Source organism: Saccopteryx leptura, chromosome 5 (genome assembly GCF_036850995.1).
Source record: "Saccopteryx leptura isolate mSacLep1 chromosome 5, mSacLep1_pri_phased_curated, whole genome shotgun sequence".
Classification (NCBI taxonomy): domain Eukaryota; kingdom Metazoa; phylum Chordata; class Mammalia; order Chiroptera; family Emballonuridae; genus Saccopteryx; species Saccopteryx leptura.
The window spans coordinates 204880756-204893790 of record NC_089507.1 but is presented as its reverse complement, the minus strand read 5'-3'; the positions used below and the strand labels follow the sequence as shown (position 1 = coordinate 204893790).

At 51.2% G+C, this 13035-nt stretch overlaps 1 protein-coding gene across 1 annotated transcript; it reads left to right on the top strand.

Annotated features, from left to right (window-relative positions):
- The first annotated feature begins 3496 nt into the window (after positions 1–3496).
- Positions 3497–9271, top strand: LOC136406136 (WAP four-disulfide core domain protein 2-like). The gene is made up of 4 exons (XM_066385969.1): positions 3497–3654; positions 4205–4348; positions 6706–6858; positions 9106–9271. Exons 1-3 carry the CDS (start codon positions 3576–3578, stop codon positions 6855–6857), a joined length of 375 nt encoding a protein of 124 aa, XP_066242066.1. The 5' UTR covers positions 3497–3575; the 3' UTR covers position 6858; positions 9106–9271.
- The last annotated feature ends 3764 nt before the right edge of the window (positions 9272–13035 follow it).

Below are 13035 nucleotides of genomic sequence, written 5' to 3'. Positions count from 1 at the left end.
GATACGCTACTGATACTTGGCCAGCAGTCTCGGCATCGCCTGGAAACCGGTTGGGATGCAAGTTCTTGGGTCCCACCTGTCGAAATCAAAAAGAGCCTGGAGGTTTTGCTAGAAATAAATTATAAAGGTTTAGTCAAGCCCTGGCTGGATAGCTCAGTTGGTTAGAGCATCAGCTAGAAGCACAGAAGGTTGCTGGTTCAATCCCCAGTCAGGGTGCATATGGGAACAGATTAATGTTGCTGTCTCTCTCCTTTTTCTGGCTAAAATTTTAAAACAAGGGGGGAAAGGATTATTGAAGACTCTTAGGGTTACAAACTGTAAACATAACTAGGAAAATACCCAGAAGTGTTCTGAAGGAGAAAGAAAATTTAAGAGTTCTTATAGTAAATACATTCTTGAGAATAATCAGTCCTCCGTTCTTAGACTGATCCAGAATGCTTATCAGTTAGATGCCAGGTGGTCTGGAGCATGAGTACCAGGAGGTCCGGTCATGTCTAGTAATCTGGACACTGGACATCAGGTGGTCTGGATACATGAGTCTTTCAGGGGGTGATTGGAGGGTTATCTGGAGGTTTGATATATAGCCAGGCATTGATACAAGACTGGAAAGTTAAAAAGTATAAGTCCCCAGGCTTGTTAAAAGAAGAATGGAATAGTTTCCTCATATCTCAACTTACTTGCTTTTAGTAACTTAGCTTGACTATAGTGACTCCATTTTATTTCTTCACTCTATTCCTCACATCTCAGACCCACTGCATCAGAACTTTGGGGGTAGAGATCTCCAAATTTGTGTTTTAACAAGCCCTCCAAGTGACCCTGATGTTTGCTCAAATTTGAGACCCACTTAATGCTACGTGAGACTGCAGGTCTGTGTTGCCAGATCGCTTACTTTTTCCAAGAGAAGCTAGAAATCTATTTTTATGTGAAATCTCCCACCTTCAAATCTTTGCAATGAATTAAAATTTCAGAAATATACTGTGTGGGGCCCTGGGGCTGGGTGGCTTAGTGGATAGAGCATCATCCCAGCATGCCGAGGTCACAGGTTTGATCCCTGGTCAGGGCATGTATGAGAAGCAGTCAGTGAGCACACAACTAAGTAGAACAACTAAGTAAAGCAACGAGTTGATGCTTCTCTGTCTCTCTCTCATATCAATGGGAAAAATTTTTATACACTGTGTGGGCTAACAATAAATATTTTAGTCAGATTTGAAACCTCTGGTTTATGTTTTTTCTCTTTAACCCTTAAAATAATCCTGCAAAACAATTACGATGATACCTTTTATATGGAAGAAGATGAAGTCCAAAAAGCAAAGCTCTGATCTAAGTCAATAGCCAGGAAGTGGCCAGCCCCTGATATGAACCTGAATGTATTTGGTTCTAAAGTCTCTGCCCTTTTTACGTTTTATAGACGAGAAAGTATATGAATGTCCGTAGGACAGAAACAAGCATCACAAAAGTGGAACATCTTTTACATGCTACTCGCCCCCCCCCCCCCCCCCCCGCCAACCGATTAAACTCTCCTCTCCATCCTCTGCCCCACACCATGCCCTCAGCCTCAGACTAATCCTCATTCCTGTAAAAGAGAGCCAATCATTGGGAGGGGCGCCCATGAGGGCTGGGGAGTGGTGGGGCTGGGTAATCTCTTGGCCTGAGGAGCTGGAAAAGTCCCCGAAGAAAGCTGTGGGCAGCAGTGCCTAAGGCTGAACATTCAGTAGCCATCTGGGTCCGCAGGCTAAAACCTGCTGCTCACCAGAGTCCTCTGCATGCCTTCGCCTGAGTCTCCAGAGCCCACACAGCATTGTGCCCCACCTGGCTCCTGCTTCACTGCTGTTGACTGCTCTGAGCTCAGAGTAAACAGTCCTGGCCCCTCCCAATGAAGGCATGTCTCTTGGCCCCAGGCTGGGCTTGGAAAGTTGGGGGAGGCGTTCTTAGCCTTGTCCATCTGTGGGGACAGCGACTGGAGGTCAGACCTACTCACTTGTCATCCCAGTGGTCACTGCCTCGGACCCCCCTAGCAGCAAAGACCTTCTGGGTCTTTGCTTACAGAATTTCAAATTGTTGGAACAGCAAGGATATTGGGAGGCACTTCTTGTCGAATTCCCTGGGTAACTCTGTCTTGGCATTTGCCAGCCTGGTTCTAAAGCTTGGTATATACTTATCAGTCTCCTTAGTAACAGTAGACACCGTTTATCCATTATGTATCAGGGCTGGGTTCCTATGTCCGTCATGTGGACCTAGCCCTCAATGAGTACACAGCAAGTCCACAGCAGGAACATTACATTCACGTTCTCCTTGAATTCTGATATTATTGTCATCTTTGTAGATGACAAAAAGACAGCTCAGAACGGGGAAGTGATTTATTCATGGCTCCTCAGCTGGAGAGAGTTGGAGGTCATCAAACCCAGACCCTGTCACGCCAGGGCCAGTGCTTGAAAGTTCCTTTGATTACTTTAAAATTTTTTTAATTTATTTATTGATTTTAGAGAGAGAGAAAGGGGCGGAGGAGTGGGAAGCATCAACTCATAGCAATTGCTCATCCATGTGCCTTGACCAGGCAAGCCCAGGGTTTTGAGCCAGCGACCTGAGCATTCCACTGTACCACCACAGGTTGGGCTCCTTTGATTACTTTCTCTAAACCAAGTGTCTTCCCCAATATGTGTCACATAATGGGCACCTAGAGAATATTTATGATAGAATAGGAAAAACAAGAGCTTGGGAGAGAAGGACACCTGGATTCTAACTCTTGTCTCTACAGCATCACATGGGAGCTTGTGGGGCAGGGGGTCCAAACCCCCAATATCCAGTTCATCTATCATATACAGCTGATGACAATAATAACTCTCTGCTCATAGGTTTGCTGAGAACATCGTGAGACTTGTGAGGCAATGAGCATACGGTCAGCCCTGACTGAGGGTTGGTGTGGAGAACAGAGGAAGAAACACACACCCTAGAAGGCCCCAGACTGTTAATAGGTGTTTCATCTTTATGGGCCTCAGTTTCTGTGTCATATTCATAACTGATTTTTCTCTAGCCCTTACTATGTGCTCTGTATCACTACACTAGACCTTCATCACTAATCCCTAAAGAGGGATCTGTTCTGATCTGTTGGCCCCCCCAACCCAACCACTCAATCCCCAGGCTCTATAGCCTCCCCGTGAGCCCTGCTCTTCCCCCTCCTCACTTCCCCCTCCTCCTCCGACCCTGGGCATTACGGGGAGACCCCAGAGTCCTGGAATGGGAACTCGGGAGTCCTGGGCCTGACCCTCTCCTCCCGCGGCCCTGCCCTCAGGCCCCAGGAAGGAGGAGAGGAAGGGGAATTGGACAAGGGTCCGGCTGCAGCTGGTCAAGCTGCGCCTGCCTGGAAGCTGATTAGGTTCCTGGTTCCCACCGTGGCCAAGAGTGACACCTGATCCCAAGGGATTGTGAAATGGCAGGAGGTGGCAGCCGGCCGTGGTGCAGAGCAGTCTACCCCGCCGGCTCGGCCCCGCCCCTACCCCACGCCCCCCTTGCGAGCGGTTAAATCCCCCCATCCCCTCAACGACTGCTCTCACCTGCACCCCGCCGGGCGCAGCACCATGACTGCCAGCCGCCACGGTCTGCTCGTCGCCTCCCTTGTCCTGGGCCTGCTGGTGCTTGGCTTCTCCCTGGTCACAGGTGAGGGGCAGGGGCAGGGGCAGGGAGAGGCCAGGCGCTGGGAGGGCCGGGCCAGGAACGCCAGGAGGAAGCCGGGCAGAGGCGTAGCCTCTCTGGGGCTGGAGTGTGGGGATTCCTGGGGCGGAAGTGGGAAGACCTATGAAGACTAAAATTTGAAGATCCCTGGTGCCTAAGATAGTGACCCTTATAGTTTAGGGTGTGGGGTCCAAAGTATTGGAGGCGGGGAGACCACTTAAGACTGAAATTTGGGAGGGAGGCTTTGTGCTGAAGGTGGAGACTGTGCCCGGAGTGGGGACGCTCTGCCTGGACATCGGCCGTTCCTGGACGGTCAGCTGAGTGGGGGTCCCTGGGGATAGAGGACTCCTGTACTCCCCGGTGTCGGGGACCCCTGGCCTGGAAGTGGGGTCCACTGAAGGCTGTAAGGGGGACGCCTAGAGCCAGAGACTGAGAATTCCTTGAAGCTTGGATATGGGGTCCTCAGAGCAGGGAGCGGGCATCCTCTGGGACCCGGGCTCGGGTCTCCCACTGACGCCCTGTCCTCCCCTCCCAGGCAGCGAAGCAGAGAAAACGGGCGTGTGCCCCGAGCTAGAGGAGGATCTGAACTGTACGCAGGAGTGCCGCTCGGATGGAGAATGCGCCGACAACCTCAAGTGCTGCCGGGCGGGCTGCGCCACCGTCTGCCTGATGCCCAATGGTAACTCCAGGGCGACCTGCGAGGGGGCGGGGCGGGGAGGAGGCGGGAGCGCGCGGGTTCCAGGAAGAGGGACGCCACGGTTCCCGGACCCGGGGACCCCTGGCAAAGTCGAGGCGGATGGAACCAGATCGGTCCGCGTTCTCCCTCGCCTAGCCCCTGGGAGACAAAGGCGTCGCTGAGGCGCAGCGGGAGGTCAGGGGGCCCCCACCCCTACTTGTATTCCATTCTCTGATGCATGACGGGCTTCCGGCACGCACAGCAGGGATGTTGTTCTGGCCCAGGTTTCGAAGTTGACTTCCCCACCGGGCGGGTGGAGCCGCGGGGAAGCCCAGCGCTGGAGGGTGTGCTGGGTCCCGAGGCCTGGAGCGCTCATTCCTCTCTGAGCCCTCCCCTTGGGGCCTCCCTGGGACTCTAGGCCTGGCAAGACTTCCCGGATGACTCTATTTAGGCTGGAGGAAATCTTACAGATTTAGGAGAGAGAAAAAAGTTCTTGCCCAGAGTCACAGGATCAGCCCTTGACTCAGCAGGAGTCATAGCCAGGGGAGTCAACTTTTGCCCCAGTGGTTTCAAGAAAGGCAGGGCTCTTCCCTGCGTACTCTTTCCCCTGTCTCACCTGTAAAACAACCAACCCCCTCCGCGCTAGGGAGGGAGGGGGAGAATGTGTGAGACATTTTGGGTGTTCTATAAAAAGTACTTGCTGGAGTTCAAGTCTCTCCACCAGGCCGTGGGACTCCCATCAGAGCAGGAAGTGGCATTAGACAGCATGAACACCAAGCTTCTCGTTTTTTTTCACAGGGAAAAACAGGACTAGAAGCAGGGCTATGACCTGGGGTACCAAGATGTTGTGATTCCAGAATATGGTCCCTGTAGTTTTCCCTCCAAGGATGCCAGCAGGAAAATGCCAGTTTGTAACTTAGACACTGTGATCAAGGAGGTGGGTGGTAGAGAAAGGACTGGCCCATCAGGGCAGCTTTTGGGTCTGGAGGCCTCTAATCTGGACCGGAGAAGGGAGGAGCGGAATGAGAGGTGGAGACCCAGAGGAAAAACAAGTGGCAGGCAGACTGATGGGACAGGTGGAGGAGGGAAAAAAGGAGTCTCTGCTGTTAGGTGAAGTCTTTGCTGTTCCCTTGTCTCAGAGGGACGACTAAGGCAGGAAGTGGGGCGGGGCTAGCCTCCTGTTCTAGAATCCTGGTCCTGCCGCCTGCTAGTTGAGGGATCCTGAGCAAGTCGCTCTACCTCCCTGACCCTCTGCTTTCTTGTCTCTCACTCACATTTTATAGGAGTGACAGGAGGGCTAGATAAAATATGTGTGAAATAGCTTAGTAGTGAGTACATACTCTATGCACAATGCCTTGTTTTGTCAGTAAACCCTGGCCAGCCGGATGTCCAAAGCCCCTGCCTTTTTCAAAGGAATGGGTTTCTTTGTGCTAGGAAGTCAGCACCACTCCTGTGCTCTGCTGTGAGTCACCCAGTTCTGTGCCTGTGTTTGACATTTGGCTGGGTTTGCTCCTGGGGCTTCTGGGAAGTGAGTCGAGTTCTCTTCTTCTTGACCCAGGAAATGGAGCATGGTGTGTGTGAATGTCGGGGTGTGTGTGTGTTAGTGGAAGAACACTTGTCTGCGTGTGGATGAGGAGCATGGATGGGGTGCTCTGTGGTTGTGAATGGGAGTAAGTATATGGGAGTGAGTACAGAGATTGTGGGTGTGTGACCCCACCTGTGTGCTGCACTTTACAGTTTGCAAGGCAGCAGAGTGCATGGCACACAGACCCTGAAGCCTGATTCCTGGCTTTCAAATCCTGCCTCTACCCTGTATGGCCTTAAGCAAATTATTTAGCCTCTTGGTGCCTCAGTTTGCTCATATGTAGCATGAGGACATAGTAACAATACCTCTCCCCTTCTTTAAGGACAGTTGTAAGGATTAGATGAGTTAATACGCAAGTTAATGCACATCAAGTGCGCAGAATAACACCTGCCATGTGGAAGGAGCTAAGTAGATGCGCTCTGTTCTAATAACTCATTATTGTTGTTGCAAAGTGATTTAGTTTTTCAGGGAGAAGCAATACGGGTATACTGCCTCCATTCCCTTCACAACAACCCCACGATGTGGGCAGCATTCTTCTGTTGCTTACGTCCTAGGCGCTGAGAGATTTCTGGCCCTGGGCTGCAAAGTTAGGAAAAGGCAGAGCTGGGGCTCAAACTGAGGTCCTGTGATTCTGAAGCCAGTGGTGGAGGGGGAGGGGTTCGCAGGTGATCTTCCAGGATGAGCTGGGGTGGGAGGTCAGGCTTTGGGTAAATGCTCATCTCCTGGCATCCTCCCCTCCCCCCGCCCACTTTCCCCTACTGCTTCCTCTACGCAGAAAAGCAGGGCTCCTGCCCTCAGGTGGACATGCCCTTGACCCCGCTCGGCCTCTGCCGGAACCAGTGCCAGGTGGACAGCGAGTGTTCCGGCCACATGAAATGCTGCCGCAATGGTTGCGGGAAGGTGTCCTGCGTCACCCCTGTCTTTTGAGGTAGGCGGGTTGGAGACATTGCCCTGATGCCCAGATGGGATGGCACCCGTGGGAGATGGAGGAGGGGGGCCCCTGGGCAAACATACGCTCGCTCACGTCATCTGTTCCTTTGTACTTCTGTCCACTCAGCGGACACTTTCTGAGCATCTAGCACGTGCTGGGGATGCTTCATGAGTGAACAAATCAGACAGACCTCTTCCCAATGGGGTTTATAGCTAGTGGACAGTAAAGGAAATAAGCAAACAGACTGTAGAATGTAGAGGGAGATAAGGGCCACAGGGAAAAGGGAAACCAAAGCGGGGGTAAGAGCACTACGGCAGGGCGGGGCGGGGCGTGCAGGGAGCACTGCAGCAGGGCGGGGCAGGCAGGGAGCACAGCTGTAGGGTGAGGTGGGCAGGGAGAACTGCGGCACAGTGGGGTGGGCAGGGAGCACTATGGCAGGGCGGGGCAGGCAGGGAGCACTGCAGCAGGGCGGGGCAGGCAGGGAGCACAGCCGTAGGGTGAGGTGGGCAGGGAGCACTATGGCAGGGTGGGGCGTGCAGGGAGCACTATGGCAGGGCGGGGCAGGCAGGGAGCACTGCAGCAGGGCGGGGCAGGCAGGGAGCACAGCCGTAGGGTGAGGTGGGCAGGGAGCACTATGGCAGGGTGGGGCGTGCAGGGAGCACTGCGGGAGGGAGCACTGCAGCAGGGCAGGGCAGGCAGGGAGCACAGCTGTAGGGTGAGGTGGGCAGGGAGCACTGCAGCACAGTGGGGTGGGCATGGAGAACAGCGGCATGGCGGGGCGTGCGGGGAGCGCTGCGGCATGGTGGGGTGGGCAGGGAGCACTGCAGCACAGTGTGGCGTGCAGGGAGCATTGCAGCAGGGCGTGCGGGGAGCGCTGCGGCACGGTGGGGTGGGCAGGGAGCACTATGGCAGGGTGGGACGGGCAGGGAGCAGTGTTGCCATTCTCTACCCAGGACAGTCAGGGGATGCCCCATCTGGAAGGCACTGACGGAGGGAGCCAGGAGTACATCTGGGGAGAGTGTTCCAGCAGGTGCCAAAGCAGGAGCATTGCAGGAAAAGGCAGAGGCTGGAGCCAGTGTGGGGAGAGGGTCAGAGGGGGCGGGATAAGCGAGCAGCTCGTTGGTGGCCTGACAAACCGTTGTAAGGACTTTGGTCTTGACCCAGAGACGGTGCACCCTTGGAAATGGACATGCTCTGACTCCGACTTGGAAAGGCTTGCTCTGGCTGCTGTGTGGATAGACTGCAGGGGCAGCGGCAGAAGCGGGGAGGCCAGCGAGGAGGCTCCCTGAGGAAGCCGGGGGGAGAGCAACCTGCAGTCAGTGCTGCAGTGGAGGGAAGGGCGGGTGGGGCGGGATGGACAGGAGCGGAACCGCACTCACTCAGCAGGACTGGGGGGAGGATGGAGCAGGCTTCCCGGAGGGGTGACCCTGAACCCTAGCGGATGAGTGAAAGGTGGCCAGTCTGGTGAAGTATCACGAGGAGGCTGTTCCAGGCAGAGGAAACAACGAGCAAGAACCTTCGATTACAATCTTGTCGTTGACCTTCTGCTGCCTTTGATAAGCTCTCAGCCAAGGGCCTGGCCGGTCACAATGGACCCCAGTATTGCACAGATGAGACTGAAGCCCAGAGAGAGGGGAGGACAAGCCCAAGGCCCCATGGTTGCTATTTTAAGCATGACCTTCAGTGCCCTAGAGGGAACCACAGTCTCTCCAGGGCCCAGAGCTCTCCAGTGATTCCAGCCCTCTCTGACCTCTATGAGTGCCAACAGCATGGCCGGCTTTGCAGTTGGGAAGACACAGGTTCAGATTTCAGCTCTGACACTTAACTAGCCTTTCACCTCCCTGAGCTACAATTATTTTATTTCTAAAATGGGATAAATAAGATGTCTTTGATCGTAAATTAATCATAGCTTAACCCAAAGAACCAGAAACATGGTGGAAATTCCTGGTGGTGGAGGGACTCTTAGGGAGATAAATGACAATAGCTCCTCAGGAAGGCCACGTGGCCACTCGGGACCATGGTGTAGCCAGGAGTGCAGGACCTGCAGAGAAGTACAGGTAGAGCCCCAGGGCCTCAAGAAGGTGAAGCGTGTGTGTGTGTGTGTGTGTGTGTGTGTGTGTGTGTGTGTGTGTGTGTGTGTAGGGGAGGGGGTGGAGTGGGGGAAGCTTGGTCCAGAATTGCAGATGTGGGCACTCTGGTGTTGTGGACGTTGTTGATGGTTTTATTACGCTTTTCTCTCTCCAGCTTTAGCCACCATGGCCTGAAGAATGGGGGAGTGGAAGTTTCTGCCCCACCTGGTGCGGCTCCAGCCCAGCCGCCCTCCCCTCTTGCTAGCCTCTGCACGCCCTTCTGTGCTGGCCACAGCTTCTCTTTGCCACCAATAAAGTGACCGCTTCCAGCACTGGTAGAACTGTGGCCTCCATTCTTATCGTTCTGTCCCTGCCTCTCCTGTCCCTGGGTGGAGGGTTGAGATCCGATGGGCGGGCGACCGTTCATCAGGGCACAAAGTCCAGAGAGGGAGCAGCTCTGAAACAAGGAACATGTGCTCAGGGCTTGCCCTGTGGGCGGTTGTGGTGGTTCTCCCAGGGTGACGGAGAGAAAACAGAGGCTCAGAGATGGTGGAGTGCATCTGAGTCATTCCGGTTCATGGTTCATTGTCGGGGCTCCAATAACAGCAGCAGCACGTGCTGTGCTCCACGCACAGGCATGGCACCAAGGCCACCCAGAGTGGTGGATGACAGCCCCGAGCTACAGACCAGGACTCCACCAAGCTCCTAGCTTGCAGCCCCAGAGAAAGGGGGCGGCAGAGCCGGAGTCCTTTGTTGCTATTCTTACTGTTTTAGGTCAAACCATTGTTTAGTATAAATGATCAACTCATATTGGTCAAAATTTAAAAGGTAAAAATGAAAAGGCTCTTTCACCCTTGACTCCCTCCAACCCCAGCCACCTAGCCATTTTCTATGGGTCTGCTATCAGTTTCTGGTACATTCTTTTTGAGTGACAGCTCCAGCTCTCCCTCCGGATCACTCTCTATTCCTTCCCTCCTTTTCTCTTTCCTATTCCCCTCCCCCATATCCCTTACTCTCTCTATCCCTCTATCCCTGCCCCTACTTCCCCTCTTCTCTCTTTTCTTTCTATTTCCCCCTTCTTTCCCTTACTTTCTTTACCCTTCTCTTTCTCCTTTCCCCTCCCTCTCTCTATCTGGCCCCTTTTCCTATTCCTTATCTATTTCCCCTCTGTCCCTCACTCTCCATCCTCTCTATCCCCCATCTCCTCTATCCCCCATCCTCTCTATCCCCCATCCTCTCTCTGCTCTCTCTATCCTTCTCTGTCCCCTTCTATCACCTGTTTTCCATCCTCCATTCTCTGTGGCCCTCTCTCTCTTTATCTTCTATTCTTGAAACCCCCAAGTGTTATAGGTATTATTTCCTCTACACCTAATGAATCCTTAAAAAATGGTGTCTAGCATCATGTGTGGGAGACAGTGGAGGCCCTGAGAAGCACAGAGGCTTTTTCAGGACACAAAACTGGTCAGAAAAAAAAGAGGCCTGAGCTCCGCTCTCTGCTCAAAGCTGGGAAGCCAGAACATTCCCGGGGAGCTGTGCTAGATAGTGGTATACAGGTGTGGAGATGACACGGGCTGCAGGGGTGAGTAGTCAACAGCCCAGAGGGGGGTTTGGGGGACTCTGATTGGAAGAAGGGGCCCATGTAATGAAATGCTGAGAGGTGACCTCATTTCCTTGGTGACATGGCAACAGAAGTTAGAACTCTGGTAACCAGGCATCCCTACGCAGCTCACCTGAACGGAGCTGGTCAAGAGAGCAGGATGTATCTGGCTGTCTCCCGACTTCCCGAGGCTTCGGGTTGAGGGAAGTCTGCAGTGTCAGCCCACAGTGAGGGACCTTTCTGTGGCTGTGGATACTGGCACAAACCTCACCTCCAGTGCCTCTGGCCATTAGGCATGAGGCACCCTCAGGTAATAGAGAAGCCCAGGGCAAGCCAATCCAGGCCAGGCCCCAACTGGAATCCCACCTGGGCAGTCCTCTTCATTTTTATCTTTTCTCTCCATCCCCTTGTCTCTGTAGCTCTCTCTGTTCCTCTCCATATATCTCCCTTTCCATCCCTTCATTCTACACCAGTTTTTCTTTCTTTCTCTCCTCCACATATCTCTCCCTCTTCTCCTTACCCCTCCCTCTCTGTGCCTGTTGTCTGATCACCTATCTCCATCTATCTAGAAATATCTAGATATAATACTCTCCTCTACCCCACCACTGTACATGAATCATACACTATATATACTTCATTTTCTTCACATAATGTATCTTGTTGATCACTTCATAGTAAAGGATAAAGAATTTTTTTTTATAAAGAATTTCTTGATTCTTTCCTGTGGCTGTGGCATATTCCATTGTTTGGATGTACAAAATTTACTTAACCACACACTTCTGGAATCTTTAGGTTGCCTTCAATCATTTTTTTTTTCAAAAATTTAATGAGGTGGCATTGGTCAATAAGAGCACACAGGTTTCAGGAGAACCTCTCTGTAGCATTGGAACTGTTGATTGCGTTGTTTGCCCATCACCCAAAGTCAGTCATTTTCTGTTAGTGTTGCCAGATATAAGTATGGCCACACCTGCTTTTCTTTGGATATTATTTGCTTGGAGGATTCTTTTTCAACCTTTCACTTAGAGTCTACTTTTGTTCCTGCAGCTTAGTTAGATGTGTCTCCAGAAGGCAGCTTATAGTTGGTCTTGCTTTTTGATCCAATCTGCTACTCTGTGCCTCTTTATTGGTGAATTCAGTCCATTTACATGTAGGGTAATTATTGACATATAAGGGTCTTCTTTTTTCTTAAATTTTATTTGTTGATTTCAGTGAGAGAGGAAGGAAGAGAGAGAGAGCGAGCAAGAGACAGAAACATTGAGTTGTTCCTGTATGTGCCCTGATCAGGGATCGAACTGGCAACCTCTGCACTTCGAGACAATTCTCTAACCAGCTGAGCTATCCAGCCAGGGTAACATATGAGGATTTTCTATAATCATTTTATGTTTTGTTGTCTGGTAGCTCTGTGTATCTTTTGGTTCTTTTCCTTTGTGTCTCTGTCATTTGTTTTTGTTTGGTGGTATTCTGTATTCTGTTTGCTCCTTGGATTCAAGGATCTAACTCTTTTTATAGGCTTGGGACTTTCTCATTAATTATTTGTTTGAATAGGTTCTCTATTCCCTTCTCCCTGTCTTCTTCTTTTGAAATACTCATTATTCTTATATCACTCTTTCTGATGGAGTCAGACAATTCTCGTAGAGCTCTCTCATTTTTCTTTTTCTTTTTTTTAATTCTTGAGACTCTCTCTTCTTCCCTTTGTGTCCCCTCTAGTTTCCTGTCTTTAATGTCACTGATTCTCTCCTCTGTCTGGCTTGTTCTATTAGCTAAACTTGCTAGCTCATTTTTCAATTCATGTATTGAGCTCTTCATCTCTGTTTTTAAAGTTTCAATCTCCTTGGTGAGTATTCATTTTGTTTTCTGAACTCATTAAATTACCTATCAGTGTTTCCTCCCATCTCATTGAGTATTTTCAGAACTTCAATTTTGAATTCTCTATCATTTAATTGCCAGATTTCCATGTGATTGAGATTGGTTTCTGGAGACTTTTCATTTTCTTTCTGAACTTTGTTTCTTTCTTTCTTTCTTTTTTTTTTTACAGAGACAGAGAGAGAGAGTCAGAGAGAGGGATAGACAGGGACAGACAGACAGGAATGGAGAGATGAGAAGCATCAATCATTAGTTTTTTGTTGCACATTGTGACACCTTAGTTGTTCATTGATTGCTCTCTCATATGTGCCTTGACCATGGGCCTTCAGCAAACCGAGTAACCCCTTACTCGAGCCAGTGACCTTGGGTCCAAGCTGGTGAGCTTTGCTCAAACCAGATGAGCCTGCACTCAAGCTGGCGACCTCAGGGTCTTGACCCTGGGTCCTTAGCATCCCAGTCCGACGCTCTATCCACTGCGCCACTTTGTTTCTTTCTTGGGTAGTCATGGTATTTCTTTTTTTCTGCCTTGAGGACATTTGACAGTGGTATTGTTAAGAAGTTAGGCAAAAAAAAAAAAAAAGCCAACAAAAAATAAAAATTAAAAAATAAAGAGAAAACCCACAAAAAATAAAAAACAAACCCCCC

Coding starts and splice junctions, on each gene's coding strand:
- LOC136406136 (XM_066385969.1), top strand. CDS start 3,576: ATGACTGCCAGCCGCCACGGTCTGCTCGTCGCCTCCCTTGTCCTGGGC. Junction 3,655..4,204: donor TGGCTTCTCCCTGGTCACAG/GTGAGGGGCAGG, acceptor CTCCCCTCCCAG/GCAGCGAAGCAGAGAAAACG. Junction 4,349..6,705: donor CGTCTGCCTGATGCCCAATG/GTAACTCCAGGG, acceptor TCCTCTACGCAG/AAAAGCAGGGCTCCTGCCCT.